The sequence below is a fragment of the Lonchura striata genome, chromosome 19 (assembly GCF_050655825.1).
Source record: "Lonchura striata isolate lonStrDom1 chromosome 19, ASM5065582v1, whole genome shotgun sequence".
Classification (NCBI taxonomy): domain Eukaryota; kingdom Metazoa; phylum Chordata; class Aves; order Passeriformes; family Estrildidae; genus Lonchura; species Lonchura striata.
Genome location: NC_140721.1, coordinates 3,251,890 through 3,268,556, shown reverse-complemented (window position 1 = coordinate 3,268,556; position 16,667 = coordinate 3,251,890). Strand labels below are relative to the sequence as shown.

The 16,667-nt window shown below is 42.9% G+C and overlaps 1 protein-coding gene and 3 non-coding genes across 8 annotated transcripts in view; all 4 read right to left on the bottom strand.

Moving 5' to 3' along the window:
• Positions 1–16,667, bottom strand: part of TEX14 (testis expressed 14, intercellular bridge forming factor) — a 34,045-nt gene that overhangs the window by 15,632 nt on the left and 1,746 nt on the right. For 3 of the 5 annotated variants that reach the window (XR_014949402.1, XM_085557055.1, XM_085557056.1), the window contains exons 1-8: positions 6,940–7,557; positions 5,634–5,747; positions 4,839–4,962; positions 4,201–4,379; positions 3,413–3,564; positions 2,504–2,694; positions 2,185–2,335; positions 575–1,524 (exon numbers count right to left, since the gene is read on the bottom strand). Coding sequence is in view for 4 of the 5 variants with exons in the window: in XM_085557055.1 (XP_085413181.1) it covers positions 575–1,524; positions 2,185–2,335; positions 2,504–2,694; positions 3,413–3,564; positions 4,201–4,379; positions 4,839–4,962; positions 5,634–5,747; positions 6,940–6,953 (1,875 nt within the window). In the remaining variant the exon portion in view is untranslated. Of the gene's footprint in view, positions 1–574; positions 1,525–2,184; positions 2,336–2,503; positions 2,695–3,412; positions 3,565–4,200; positions 4,380–4,838; positions 4,963–5,633; positions 6,492–6,939; positions 7,558–7,661; positions 7,750–9,319; positions 9,457–10,580; positions 10,747–11,224; positions 11,340–16,667 lie in introns of those variants that run through there. The other 2 variants (XM_085557058.1, XM_085557057.1) reach the window with 2 other exon arrangements.
• Positions 12,552–12,765, bottom strand: LOC146765765 (small nucleolar RNA U3). The gene has a single exon (XR_014949597.1). It is a non-coding gene; the product is annotated as a small nucleolar RNA U3 (small nucleolar RNA).
• Positions 14,211–14,424, bottom strand: LOC116184317 (small nucleolar RNA U3). The gene has a single exon (XR_004149079.3). It is a non-coding gene; the product is annotated as a small nucleolar RNA U3 (small nucleolar RNA).
• Positions 15,878–16,091, bottom strand: LOC144247266 (small nucleolar RNA U3). The gene has a single exon (XR_013340996.2). It is a non-coding gene; the product is annotated as a small nucleolar RNA U3 (small nucleolar RNA).

Below are 16,667 nucleotides of genomic sequence, written 5' to 3'. Positions count from 1 at the left end.
TGGGCACCCTGCTAATTGCTGCCTGAGCACAGGACAGCACAAACTTTATTCCCTGAGTTTTATTTTTCTCTGCTCAGGAAAAAGGATGACAACTCTGCCTAAACTCTGCCCTGAATTTATAGCAGGTTTTGGTAGTTTGCATGCAGCTGCCAGGGGGATGAGTGGACCTGAATGACTCAAGATTAACCTCACAGGAGAGATGTAATCAAATTTCTCTCTTTCTCTTTGGTTCATGTATTTAATAATTAAAGTGATCCAGAAGCCCTCCCCAAGAACAGCTCAGGCCTCAACACAAACAGCAACATTTATCCACTGGCCTTTTCCCCGAGATTCCCATCTCCATTTCAATGCAGGATTTGGATTTTAACCCCACCCTGAGCCACTGGATCAGTATTGTCCTGGCAGGACTGGAAAGAAAGAGGAAATAATTCAATTGCACTGCTGAGCTGTCTTCATTCTTGTATATAATGCACATTTTAAAGGACAGATTCATCCCTCCTCTTGGACACCACCCATCCCTGCATCTCTTTGCCTGTTAAGGAACACAGAAATGATAACCTGCTCAACACTTTACCTCCTGGGTTAGGCTCACTTCATCATCCAGCCCTTGGCCCACGCTGCAGCCCGGATCATGATGGGTGGCTGCAATTTCTCTCTTCCACTTCTCATTCTGAATTGCCTCTCTTTCCTTGGCTGTCTTGGGAACAGCCTGGAAGCTGTCTCTGCCTGGTGCCTGACACGTTATTGGAGGTGGAATGTAGTCCCTGGATGGTGGAGCCACAGCCTGGTGTAAAAAAACATCACCTCCAGAAAAAGCCTTCTTGGTGTTTTGGGAAGGAGCATCACAGCCTTCCCAGTGTCTTCCCTGAGAACTTTCCTTAGGAAGCAGATTCATCCTGACTTCCTGGAGCAGCCTCTTCTGCTTTGCCATGGCCTTCAGCCTGTCCAGCTTCTCCTCAGTCCTGCTCAGGGACTGCCCTGCCTGCTGCAGCATGCTCTGCATGATCTTGAGGTTCAGGACGCATTTGCTGATGTGCTGCTCGCTCTGGGAGGAGCTGCTCAGCCTCCTGCAGGGATCTCCTCTCCTCTGGGACAGCCCCGAGGCTTCTCTCACCCCCTCCTCTTCTTCCTCCTCCTCCTCTTCTTCCAGCTCCTCCTCCTCCTCCTCTCCTGTGAACCCCATGCTGGACCCTGAGGATTCTCCTTCCTCCTCGCCCTCCCACGGGCTCTGATCTTCCTTTTGCTGCTTTTCTGCATCCTTCAGAGCCTGGCCAGACCCAGGTCCTCCTTCCAGGAACTCTTGGAGACCTTCTGGGTAACTGGCCAGGATTTCATTCATTTCAAAGCTGCACAGGCTCCCATCCACTTCACTCTCACTGGAGGGAGAAGCTCCTGGCTGGAGTTCAGAGGAGGCTTCCAGGCTTCTGTCCTGCACAGGGGGCTCTGCACTGGCTGCTGCCTCCTGCACCACCACAGCCTTGCTCTCCCTGGGGAGAACAGAGTCCTGGGGGGCAGAAAAGCCACCTGAAAAATTCCATTTGAAACGTTAAATCATTTGTTTAACGATGACATGGATGTTAAGGATTCCAAGGGGTCAGTGATTGGGTTAGAAAAGAAAATAATTTAAGTGTCACTTCTTAATTAGGTAGTTTAGTTTTTGATTAGACTTAAAAAGACCTTACAACATGAAGTTGTTAGCCATTTTTGTACTGCTTTTCATACATGCAGAGTCTAGTACAGACAGTATACTAAAGTTTTGATAAGATAACAATAAAAAAAACCTAAAGACCCAAAAAATCCAATACATCTCTCATTCCTAACACAAAACTACTCCAAAAGAGTCTCCCCTACCAAAAGAACCCCCAAAAAGTTACCCAGCTTAGAACCCACAAGCTCACACTCCAGCAACCCAGCACCTGTGCTGCATTTGCACTCTGAGGAGAGAATTTTGGAAATTTAGGAATTCCACGAGCAGCATTTGACACCTCTGCTGAAAACTGGGCCTGAACAAAACAGATTCTGAGTCTACATTAACAATGAAGTGGAAGCTAAAATCCAAAGCCAACTGCTTCCTATCCTCAACCTACATCACAAAATCTGTGAGTGATTGTATGATTTTACTATTTTAATGATTTCTGACAGACTGAGGAACACAGGAAGGACATCTTGCTCCAAGAAACTCACCAGCCTTGCTTTTCTCTTCTTCCTGGAATTCCACTGTTCTCTTCTGGAAGCTAAAAGCTGATGCCCAGCAGATGTTCACATCTGCAAGAACAGCAGATCTCTGTGCTTTGGGCATTCCACCAGAGTGGCCACTTTCAGATTTAACCAAGTCCTGGAAAAGAAAAGAAAACAAAAAAAAGAATAAAATACAATTTGTCAGTTCTGTGTCCCTGCCTGCTCTTCTGAGGGGGTCCAGCTCCCTGAGCAGAACACCGAGTGCTGGATCACTTCCTCTAGATTTAAACAGCATATCCATCAAAATCAGAATGCTGGAAATCACCTTCAGGTCGTTTTTCAGGATATATTGAATATCCTGAAGCTTCATGGAGCGGTTCCTCGGCTTGGGCTCCAGGCCTGACTTGACAACATCATAATAGAGCAGGGGGAGCCTGACATCTGCTTCCAGCTGCTCCCCTGAAAGGATGAGCTGCTTAACAGCTGAGTCTTCCACACCTTTCCAGGGAAGGCTCTCTGCAAGACACAAGTACAGATTTTATGCCCCCACCTGCACATTAATGCTAATATAAAAAAAAAAAAATTACATCGTTCCCCGATGTAACAAAAATTTTTGCAATGTGATAAAATAAAATGTTATAAAATAAAAAATTTTTAAAATCACATTATTCCCTGTCCATTCCCTGTTTTACAAATAAAAACAAGCACTGGCAGCTCCTCCCTGTTTCCAACAGTGGATGCTTTCAAGGGAGCTGACAGAAATATCTAGAGGAGAGTGACACTGCAAACAACCCTGCTCTGGATTCTTCACTGGGATTAATTTTTAGGGTAATTGTTGATCCCATTTCACTGTCAGAATAGTCAAAGTGAATGCAGAACAGACATTATCTGTAATAACAGCTACAATACATGACAAAAACAGAGTTACATTAACTTATCTCTAACTTATCACAGAGATCAAAAACATAAAAGCTGCACAAGCTTGTTTTGAACACTGAAAAGACTTAATTGAATGTTTTGCTGTGCTGGTAGGAAGAAGAAAAACAAACAGCAGAAAACCACTTTATTTCCAAATGTATTTCTCCAACACCCACCATTAATTTCATCCCTTAGCCACACAATTTTAATTTTCTGATCACATTTTACACGAGTTCCCAATAATCATTGTTAGTGTCAGTAATATTTGGGGTTTTTTGCCTGGTTTATGTTTCCCAGCCCAAATCTGTGCACTCACCTGTCAGGGCCTCCTGCAGCACTGCACAGAAGCTGAAAACATCAGATTTGACTGTTCCAGGTTTCCCCAGGATTATTTCAGGGGAGCTCCAGCGGAACAGCTGGGCTGGGACAGGAATTCGGGTCAGGTCACTGTGCACTCCACTGTCCTTGCTGCAAAAAGGGGGAAAAACTGGAAATCAGGACATACAGCACTAAAACTGTAAATCAATACAGCATACAGCACAAAAACTGGAAATCAGGACATACAGCACTAAAACTGTAAATCAATACAGCATACAGCACAAAAACTGGAAATCAGGACATACAGCACAAAAACTATAAACGAGGACATACAGCACAAAAACTACATCAGGACATACAGCACACTCATCTACAAGGTTCATATTTAGGAATTAAACACCTGAGTGTGCTACAGCTTTTAGTTTAATTCATAAAAGGTTCAGGGCATGTCTGCAAATAGAAACGTGCAGTAAAGCCTGGGGAAACCAACAACTCCTTGAATGACTTTACAACAAAAACAACTAAAAAAATGCTGAACTGTTCCCAACAGGAGCTTTCCAAACAACCATGGATTACACACAGGAAGCCTGTCAAAAATAATTGCATTTTCCACTGTGTCTAGGGGATAATTTCAGTAATAATTCACTGAGATGACAAGAAATCCTCTTTACCCTCTTGCTGATTTTTTGCTCTCAGTGCCGAAGCGAGTAACGGAGTTGCAGCAGTCTAAGGAGAGGTGCTGGATGCTGCAGCCCCGTTTGAGAGCAGCCCTGGGGAGGGTCTCACCTCTGGATCATGTACTCCAGGTTGCAGAGCTTGGCCTCCCCCGAGGACACAATCTGGATGGCAAAGGAGGAGAGGGAGCGGTGGATGAAGCCCCGGGAGTGCAGGAAGCGCAGCGCCTCGAGGACCTGCAGCAGCACGTGCACGATGGTCTCTGTCTGCAGCACTGGGAACTCTGCACGCTGGAAAAGAGGCATGTTAGTTATATTATATTATATTATATTATATTATATTATATTATATTATATTATATTAATTATATTATATTATAATATTATATTATATTATATTATATTATATTATATATATGTTATAGGTATATTGTATATATGTGATATATAGTATATATACTATATATATACTATATTATATATATACTATATTATATATATACATGATACATAGTATATATAGTATATATAGTATATACTATATATACTTATATATTATATATACTATGTACATATATCATATACTATATATAATATAGAACGTATATAGTATACACTAAACTATATATACCATATATACACTATATATACCATATACATATACAGACTGAGGCTTTTGTCTTCCTGAGGGAAGATGTTAGTCACTAAACTTGTGTTAATTATCATTTAAAATGGAAGCATTGCAGTTACCCTCTCATGGAGGATGCTGTAGAGAGAGCCAAAGTGAACCCTCTCATAGACCAGACGAGTTCTCTCCAGGTCCCAGGACAGACAAACAGACATCAGCTGCAGCAAGTGAGGGTGGCGGAGCTTGCTGCAGAGGGAGAGGGAAAAAATCAAATTTTCAAGGCCATTCTGAGCTGAGAAGAAAAGTTCTTTAATAAAAGCATCTACATAGAGTCATATCCTGGGATTCTGGGTGTTCCTGAAGGCTGAGGAAAATCCCATTCCCTTGAGATCCATCCCATTCCCATGAGATCCATCCCATTCCCCTGAGAGAGATCAATCCCATTCCCCTGAGATAAATCCCATTCCCCTGGGATCGGTAAATCCCATTCCCCTGGGATCCATCCCATTCCCCTGAGGGAAAAAATCCCATTCCCCTGAGATAGATCAATCCCATTCCCCTGGGACAGGTAAATCCCATTCCCCTGAGGGAAAAAATCCCATTCCCCTGAGATAGGTAAATCCCACTCCCCTGGGATCCATCCCATTCCCCTGAGATAAATCCCACTCCCCTGAGGAAAATCCCACTCCCCTGAGGAAAATCCCATTCCCCCGAGGTCAATCCCATTCCCATGAGATAAATCCCATTCCCCCAAGGTCAATCCCATTCCCATGAGGTCAATCCCATTCCCCCGAGGTCAATCCCATTCCCCTGACGAAAATACCATTTCCATGAGGTAAATCCCACTCCCATGAGGTAAATCCCATTCCCCTGAGGAAAATCCCATTCCCATGAGGTAAATCCCACTCCTGTCCCACCTGCTGTGCTCTTGCTCTGCCAGGAGGAGATCGGCCAGGCGCAGCTTCCAGCTGTGCTGCTGGGGCTGGAAGCTCAGCTCCTTCACCGTCACCCTGCTGCCTCCCCACACCAAGCTTCAAAATAAAAAAAAAACTATTTTAAAAAATGTATTTATTTTATTCTTTTATTTTTTCCCCAGTTGCGTAGTTATTTACCAAGAATTTCGTGAGCCTTGCCAAGAAAATTCTCACCAAGGGTTTTTTTGTGGTGCTCTGGTGCTGCCTCCCACTGTCAGGAATTTGAATTTTGCTCTTTTAAAAAAATGTATTTATTTTATTCTTTTTTTTTTTCCCCGGTTGCGTAGTTATTTACCAAGAATTTCATGAGCCTTGCCAAGAAAATTCTCACCAAGGGATTTTTTGTGGTGCTCTGGTGCTGCCTCCCACCGTCAGGAATTTGAATTTTGCTCTTTTAAACTGAGAACTAACTCAGCCCTGCTAAAGGGAAGGTTCACTGCCCAAAATCCCACCCCTCCCACAAGGAATTCCCTTCAGCAAAGGCCATCAGTGACACAAATCGAGAGTTTTGGGGAGGTTAAATCACAAATTTGTCAATTCTCTGGCTGCCTCTGAGAGACAACCACTTGCTTAACACACAATAATTGGACAATGCCATATTTTCGTAGTCATTACCAATCATTACAAAATTCTTGTAATTTGTAATTACAATGTTTAAATTAAAATAACTGAAATATTATTTATTTTATTATATTTACGTTTGTTTTATTTATATATTTATATCAATATTAATGTTTAAATTATTTATTTAATTACAATCTTTGTAATTACAATATTTTAAGTTTTATATATAATAATATATTACAATATTTAATATATTTAATATATGTAATATATTTAATATATTTCCCCAACATTTAATTCCATTTATTTGGTCATGATTGTGTTGCAACAGACACAAATTAGGGCTAAAAACCTCTTGAATTCAATTTATTTGGTCATGATTGTGTTGCAACAGACACAAATTAGGGCTAAAAACCTCTTTAATTCAATTTATTTGGTCATGATTGTGTTGCAACAGACACAAATTAGGGCTAAAAACCTCTTGAATTCCATTTATTTGGTCATGATTGTGTTGCAACAGACACAAATTGGGGCTAAAAATCTCTTGAATTCCATTTATTTGGTCATGATTGTGCTGCAACAGACACAAATTGGGGCTAAAAATCTCTTGAATTCCATTTATTTGGCCATGATCTTGTTGCAACAGACACAAACTGGGGCTAAAAACCTCTTTAATTCCACTTACTTGGTCATGGTCATGTAGGGCCCCAGGTGGTAGGAAAATGCAGGTTCATCATCAGCCTGCACCACATCTTTGTCCCCAATAATTGGGAGGGAGGCCAGGTAGCCCAGGTGGCCACTGCTTGCCAGATGGAACTGAAAGAGGAAAATGCAACAATTCCCAAAATCCAGCGGCTCACCAGCAACCGAGTGCAGCAGCACCCAATAATCACCAGGAAATGGGAAAATTCGGAGCTAAAATCTGAATTTCCCACTGAGGCTGGAAGGGGGAAAGCAGAACCCGTCCCTGGGAGCTGCCACAGGTGACACTGAACAGGAATTTCTGCTGCTCCAGCCCAAATATTTGTGCTCTTCGTGGGCTTTTCCCCATATTTTTTCAGGAGAAATAAGAATGCACTAAAGGTTAAAAATAAGGGTGCACTAAAAGTTAGAAAATTAAAAATAAGAATGCACTAAAATTTTAAAAGTTAAAAATAAAAATGCACTAGAAGTTAAAAAGTTAAAAATAAGAATGCACTAAAAGTTAAATAGTTAAAAATAAGAATTCACTAAAAGTTAAAATTAAGAATGCACTAAAAGTTAAAATTAAGAATGCACTAAAAGTTAAAGAGTTAAAAATAAGAATGCACTAAAAGGTAAAAATAGCACAGATCATTTGTTAGGGGCAGGAGATTCTGGTAAAAATGTTCTATTTTCATCAGAACATCCCTCCCCACAGCTCCTCACCTTCCCAAAGCCAAAGCTGTAAATGTTCCTGGCCACACTGGGCTGTCCTTGCAGCTTCTTCCATTTTCCCAGAGGACTCTCAGCATTTCTAAATACCAAAAGCAAAAGGAACAAAAGGAATTTATTCACTCCAAGGCTTGGAAACAGACAGAGAAGGGAAAAAAAAAAATAAACAGAATTTCTGCCAGAACCCTGCATTTGACTGGGCCCACACGTATAATGTGGATGTTAAAATTCCAAATTATTGTGCAGCTCATTAAAAATTTTTAGATGCACTTTTATATTTATTTAAAGCAAAATAACCAATAAATGGATATATACACACACTGTCTATCCTGCACTGCTTTTTGTTCACAAATCTGGATTTTCCCCGACATTTATCTGACACAAAAACTCCTGAAACTGTTGGGAGCATCCCCAAAAAGATCTGCAGAGACCTTAAAAAGTCAAAAACCAAATTACTTCCTGCTACCACTTTAATGCTACTAAAACCCCATGCTTTTAATGCTGGTTCCAAGAGTTTAATTAATAAAGTTTCTCTTAATATACAATTATTTACAACTACCAAGTTTCTATTTGGAACTGTCACAACAGAAATAAAATTAATCACAGCGGACTTAAATCTGCTGTTGTCAGAAAGATAAAAGAACCTGCTAATTTTAAATTATAATATATTAAAAAAAGATAAATTATATATATGAAATATATATGTAAAAGTTATCATTATGTAATATGAATATGTACTATATATTTATATTATATAATTATATAATTATGTATAAAATATAATATTATAATGATATTGTTGTTATAGAATATATAATATAAAAATTATGTAATATAAATATATAATAATAAATATACATTCGATAATATATATAATTTTATAGAAATAATACAATACTATATATACAATACTATATATACAATACTGTATGTACAATATACAATATTATATATACAATTCTAGAGATATAGTATTAATATAATAATCCTATAATATACATTAATATATTAATATATATTTTATATATTATTATGTATAATAATATACAGTATATAATATTCATATACAATACTTCATATACTATATATTATATATATAGTATATATATAGTATATATTCATATACAATACTATATATAGTATACATACAGTATATATATAGTATATATAGTATATATTCATATACAATACTATATATAGTATATATATAGTATATATATATACTATATATACTATATATATTATATATATAGTATATATATACTATATATACTATATATAGTATAAATATAGTGTATATATAGTATATATACTGTATATCTACTATATACAGTAGATATATATATTATATATAATACAATTATATATAAATATATATTTATATGTAATATATAAATATATAGTAAGTATAAATATATGTAATATATAATTGTATATATTAATTATATATATAAATTCTATATAAATATATAAACATATAGAATATATTTTTATATAATATAAATATATACTATTATAGAAACTATATATTATTATACATTATTATAGAAATTATTACGATTAGCTAAAAATTACATTAAAATTATAATTATAACCTATCACTATGAATATTTTCATTTTAAAGTGACAGAAGAGGAGCCCAATGTCGTTACCCTTGGAGGAGGGCAGCCAAGCCGGCGGGGCCGCCGCGCAGGGCCCTGGAGGAGGCAGCTCTCCGGAGCGGGTCGGGGGGCCGGGCGCAGAGGGCAGCCTGCATGCGCAGCGAGCAGCGCTGCAGGAACTGCAGCAGCTGCAGCAGCGGGGGAGAGCACAGAGAGAGCTTCAGACCGAGTAAAGGCAGCGCACGGCCGCAGAACTCCTGACAGGCAAGAGGGAAACGGGCAGGGGAAATCAACTGCTGGAAACGGCAGGAAAGGAGACGGCAAACAGGGACGGCACACTAAACTTCACCCCCACAAAACTGCAGCTACACCTTCGTCTCTGAGAGGAGCGTTGTGATCAGAGGGAAAAGGAGTTTTATATATTATGCATTATATATTATATATTATATATATTATATATTATATATTATATATTATATATTATATATTATATATTATATATTATATGTTATATATATTATATATTATATATTATATGTTATATATTATATATTATATATTATAAGTTATACATTATATATTATATGTTATATATTATATATTATATATTATATATTATATATTATATATTATATATTATATATTATATATTATATATTATATATTATATATTATATATTATATGTTATATGTTATATATGTTATATGTTATATGTTATATGTTAATGTTATATATTATATGTTGTATGTTATATATTGTACATTATATATGATACATTATATATGATACATTATATGTTATACATTATATGTTATATATTATATATTATATATTATATATTATATATTATATATTATATATTATATATTATATATTATATATTATATGTTATGTGTTATGTGTTATATGTTATATGTTATATATTATATATTATATGTTTATGTTATATGTTATACTATATATATCATATATTATACTATATATTATACATTATACATTATACATTATACATTATATATTATATATTATATATTATATATTATATATTATATATTATATATTATATATTATATATTATATATTATATATTATATATTATATGTTATATGTTATATATTATATATTATATGTTATGTGTTATGTGTTATATGTTATATGTTATACTATATATTATATATTAATTATGTATTATACATTATACATTATATGTTATACATTCTACATTCTACATTCTATATCACATATCACATATCACATATGATAGATCTCCAGTGCAGCGTTGCAGGCAGGAGTGAGCTGCCCCAGCCCTACCTGGGCGCTGCGTTCCTTGCCGGCTGCCAGCGCCCACCCCCGGGGGGTTCTGCCCTGCTGGTCGTGCGCTCGCAGCTCTCCGCCCTCGGCCAGCAGCTTGCTGAGGATGCCCGCGCTCCCCGAGAAAGCGGCTGCATGCACCGGCGTGCTCCCGTCGTAGCAGCGACTGGGCAACGGCAGAAAACGGTCAGCAGCGGGGAATCAGCGCGCTTAACACGTTCGTGTGCCCCCAGATGACAGAATTGGGAAAAATAAATATATAAAGACAGCCTGAGTTTTAAAAAGTCAGGAGAAAGAAAATTATTTATATTAAAAAAATAAAATTAAAAAAAGAAAATGATTGCTATAAATAAAAAAAGAAAATTTAAAAGAGAATAAAATTATTTTATATTTACCTCTGAGGAGCTTTGGCTAAAAACTAAAATACCAACGTGCATCTTAAGCACTTCTTCATTTATGCCCAGTGAATATTGTGTTGCACAAGGACTAACACAATATTCACAAGGATGAACACAATATTCACAAGGACTAACACAAAATTCACAAGGACTAACAATATTCACAAGGACCAACACAATAACACAATATCAACCCGCACGAGGGTTAATTTTAATTTAAAAAAAAAAAAAAGTTTGATACTTAACTGATTGACATCTGAGCCATACTCCAGCAGAACATCCACTATTTTACCCAGCCCCAGCAGCGCAGCAGTGAACAGACAGGTTTGGCCCATGGAATTCACAGCATCCACAAAAACTCCTGCGAGGAAAAGCAAGATTCCAGGCTGTGCTTCAGTGTGGTGTAAACGGAATTTATATGTACTGTTTGCATCGGAGAGATGGATATGTTAAGTATGAAAATATATATATATATGGAAATATATATACATGGAAATATAAATGGAAATATATCTATGGATATCTATATATATTCATCATCTGTACAAGTACAAATGATAAAAGTAGATATAAGAATGGTACGATATAAGCAGATCTAAGTAGAGATGGATGAGTATATGTAACAGAGGAGAGAATTAATAAGTATGTAAATTATTCTTTATTAATTAGTTATTAATAAAGAATTATGTTGCGATTATGGGTATGACTACTATTATGATTGTGATTATTCTTATTATCCTTATTATTACTTATTAATAAATAAATAATTAATAATAGCATAATTTATGAATACATAAATAATATATATGTAATGTAATATAATGGAATGGAATGGAATGGAATGGAATAGAATAGAATAGAATAGAATGCAATATTATAATAAATAGAATAGAATAGAATAGAATAGAATAGAATAGAATAGAATAATAATAGCATAACTTATGAACATATAAATAATATATATATGTAATGTAATACAATACAATGCAATGCAATAGAATGCAATACAATACAATATAATACAATACAATATAAAGCAATATAATAATAAAGACATAAAATCAATTAATAAATAATTAATAATAGCATAATTTATGAATATATAAATAATATATATGTAATATAATACAATACAATGCAATGCAATGCAATGGAATGCAATGGATGGAATGGAATGGAATGGAATGGAATGGAATGGAATGGAATAGAATAGAATAGAATAGAATAGAATAGAATAGAATAGAATAGAATAGAATAGAATAGAATAGAATAGAATAACAAGTATCAATAAATTAAGTCAATTATTCTTTATTAATTGTTCAGAGCATGGCGCTGGCAACGCCAAGGTCGGGAGTTCGATCCCTGCATGGGCCATTTACTGAAGAGATTAACCCTGTGATGTCTGTGGCCCTTTACAAGTCAGAACCTTGGCGATTTCCAATATTGCTCGCTTCGCTTTTACTCTAAATAATTAATACCGAACCTGAATCAGCAAATGAGAGAGTGTCGGGTCTCACGGTAGCAATGGCGGGAGTTAATTCTATCTTTTAACCACAATATAAAAGGGCCACAAACCACTCAGCCCGTGCTCTCTCCCTCCCGAGCCCCGCTCCGGGGACCGGGAACGGTCATCGATGGCGGGCGGCCCCTGCGCAGGCAGCACCGCCCGCCCGCCTCGCGCTCAGGAGAGAACACCTCGCTCCTCCTCGTGGCTTGTGACGCCGATCAGGGAAGATCACTCTCCTCTAGTGACCAACTACAGAAATGATCCCTGAAAGTATAGTCTTAGCCCAACCCCGCCGCCCGCGCCCGCGCCCAGCGCCGCCGCCCGCGCCCAGCGCACGGCGAGCCCCGAGCCCGCGCCCGCGAGCGGCGGGCGCGGCCCCGCCGAGCCGCCGCGGCCGCGGGAGCGCGCCCCGGGCCCCGCGGGAGCGCGCGCGCCCCGCGGAACGGCCGCGCGTGGCGCGGGTCGCGACGAACTCAGCTCATCTGCATGTTCTGGCCCCGCTGGCCAATCAGAGCAGAGCGCGCCCAGCCCCGCCTTCCCGCGCAGGAACGGCCACCGCGCTGTGCCCGCGCCCTCGCCGGCGGGCGCGCGGGCACGGTCAAACCCTGCGGCGCTACGGGAGGGGGGGAAGGCGCGCTCGAAAGCCGCACGGAGGAAAAGGACCCGCGGATGCCGCTCCACAGTGGGCGGACGAGAGCGGCCAGCGTGGCCGGGTGGCCAAGAAGGCCACCGGAACGTGGCTTGTGTCGGCAGCGATGCGACCAGCGGGACCAGGGCAGTGAGGGTCCTCTGTACCCGGCACTGGTGAGAATCCTGCGTCCACTTTTGGCCTCAGCACGAGCAGAAGGACACTGAAGGGCTGGAGTGTGTCCAGACAAGCAGACGCACTCCGGGAAGGGTCACGGATCTGAGGAGCAGCAGTTCAGAGAGCTGGGGGGACTCAGCCCGGAGAAAAGGAGCCTCAGTGTGAAAAACTGCATTGATCTGTTTGTTCGTCAAAAGGTGGAAGATTAGGGTAAAGTGTGGGGGTCGGGGCATGGAACTGGCAGGCTTGAGCAAAGCTGGTAACCGCAAGCAAATATTGTAAAACCATGTAATAACTATATATGGCAGAAAGATCTTGCAGGACTGGCTGGAACTGATAACCGCAGCGAGACCCATCACTCTTGTGAAATCAACTGTTGCCAGCTTAGCACAACGCAGAGGAGAAGAAGAAAAGAAAAAAAAAAGTATAAAAAGGGACTGAAGAGAGGGAGGGGGTCATCCCTTGGCGGAGCACAGACTCTTGGCTGCACCCAGCGCTGTTTGCTTGCTATCGCTTGCTGTAATCAATAAAGAGCATTAATTGATCTTAAAAGGCTGAATCAAATTATTCACCTCATTTTATAACACTCAGGAGGACTCTCACCCTCCCTGCCGCTGCCTGCAAGGAGGATGTAGGCAGCTGGGGTCCGGCTCTCCTCCAGGGAACAAGTGACAGCAGGAGAGGAAACGGCCTCAGGTCACACCAGGGGGAGCTTTCGGTTTGATATTAAGAAAAATTAATTCACTGGAATGTTCTCAACACTGGCACCGCTGGCCAGGGCCGTGTCGCCATCCCGGGAGGGATTTGCACGGCATGCGGTTGTGGCACTGGGGTCAGGATTGAGGATGCAGCAGGCAGCTACACCCGAATCCCTTCATCGCCGAGATCTGTTTTTAAACCACAATAAAAAAGGGCCACAAACCACTCAGCCCGTGCTCTCTCCCTCCCGAGCCCCGCTCCGGGGACCGGGAACGGTCATCGATGGCGGGCGGCCCCTGCGCAGGCAGCACCGCCCGCCCGCCTCGCGCTCAGGAGAGAACACCTCGCTCCTCCTCGTGGCTTGTGACGCCGATCAGGGAAGATCACTCTCCTCTAGTGACCAACTACAGAAATGATCCCTGAAAGTATAGTCTTAGCCCAACCCCGCCGCCCGCGCCCGCCCCCAGCGCCGCCGCCCGCGCCCAGCGCACGGCGAGCCCCGAGCCCGCGCCCGGGAGCGGCGGGCGCGGCCCCGCCGAGCCGCCGCGGCCGCGGGAGCGCGCTCCGGGCCCCGCGGGAGCGCGCGCGCCCCGCGGAACGGCCGCGCGTGGCGCGGGTCGCGACGAAACCGGCTCATCTGCATGTTCTGGCCCCGCTGGCCAATCAGAGCGGAGCGCGCCCAGCCCCGCCTTCCCGCGCAGGAACGGCCACCGCGCTGTGCCCGCGCCCTCGCCGGCGGGCGCGCGGGCACGGTCAAACCCTGAGGCGATACGGGAGGGGGGGAAGACGCGCTCGAAAGCCGCACGGAGGAAAAGGACCCGCGGATGCCGCTCCACAGTGGGCGCACGAGAGCGGCCAGCGTGGCCGGGTGGCCAAGAAGGCCACCGGAGCGTGGCTTGTGTCGGCAGCGATGCGACCAGCGGGACCAGGGCAGTGAGGGTCCTCTGTACCCGGCACTGGTGAGAATCCTGCGTCCACTTTTGGCCTCAGCACGAGCAGAAGGACACTGAAGGGCTGGAGTGTGTCCAGACAAGCAGACACACTCCGGGAAGGGTCACGGATCTGAGGAGCAGCAGTTCAGAGAGCTGGGGGGGCTCAGCCCGGAGAAAAGGAGCCTCAGTGTGAAAAACTGCATTGATCTGTTTGTTCGTCAAAAGGTGGAAGATTAGGGTAGAGGAAAAGTGTGGGGGTCGGGGCATGGAACTGGCAGGCTTGAGCAAAGCTGGTAACCGCAAGCAAATATTGTAAAACCATGTAATAACTATATATGGCAGAAAGATCTTGCAGGACTGGCTGGAACTGATAACCGCAGCGAGACCCATCACCCTTCTTGTGAAATCAACTGTTGCCAGCTTAGCACAACGCAGAGGAGAAGAAGAAAAGAAAAAAAAAGTATAAAAAGGGACTGAAGAGAGGGAGGGGGTCAGCCCTTGGCGGAGCACAGACTCTTGGCTGCACCCAGCGCTGTTTGCTTGCTATCGCTTGCTGTAATCAATAAAGAGCATTAATTGATCTTAAAAGGCTGAACCAAATTATTCGCCTCATTTTATAACACTCAGGAGGACTCTCACCCTCCCTGCCGCTGCCTGCAAGGAGGATGTAGGCAGCTGGGGTCCGGCTCTCCTCCAGGGAACAAGTGACAGCAGGAGAGGAAACGGCCTCAGGTCACACCAGGGGGAGCTTTCGGTTTGATATTAAGAAAAATTAATTCACTGGAATGTTCTCAACACTGGCACCGCTGGCCAGGGCCGTGTCGCCATCCCGGGAGGGACTTGCACGGCATGCGGTTGTGGCACTGGGGTCAGGATTGAGGATGCAGCAGGCAGCTACACCCGAATCCCTTCATCGCCGAGATCTGTTTTTAAACCACAATAAAAAAGGGCCACAAACCACTCAGCCCGTGCTCTCTCCCTCCCGAGCCCCGCTCCGGGGACCGGGAACGGTCATCGATGGCGGGCGGCCCCTGCGCAGGCAGCACCGCCCGCCCGCCTCGCGCTCAGGAGAGAACACCTCGCTCCTCCTCGTGGCTTGTGACGCCGATCAGGGAAGATCACTCTCCTCTAGTGACCAACTACAGAAATGATCCCTGAAAGTATAGTCTTAGCCCGCTCCCGCCGCCCGCGCCCGCGCCCAGCGCCGCCGCCCGCGCCCAGCGCACGGCGAGCCCCGAGCCCGCGCCCGGCAGCGGCGGGCGCGGCCCCGCCGAGCTGCTGCGGCCGCGGGAGCGCGCTCCGGGCCCCGCGGGAGCGCGCGCGCGCCGCGGAACGGCCGCGCGTGGCGCGGATCGCGACGAACTCGGCTCATCTGCATGTTCTGGCCCCGCTGGCCAATCAGACGCGTTCCCCAAGCCGGCGGCGGCGCGGCCCCGCCCCCCCCACAAGTGACGCTGCTGTCGCCGCCGCCGCCCCGGGCCGAGGGCGGAGAGGAGCCCCGGTGCCAGCACCCGCAGCGCGGCACGGCTGCCGCCGCGGGCTGCGCTGGCTCCCGGCCTCTCCCTGCGCTCTCAGGGCGGCATTCGTGTACCGGAAAGAACAACCCCGCAGCGCGCTGTTTAATCAACTCCGGCCTTCGCTTCTCAGGGCTCAGCCTGAGCATCACGGATCGACTGCACGGGATAAACAGCACCACACGGAGCAGTTTCTCCCTAAACCCCATCAGAAGTTGTAGCCTGAATGACA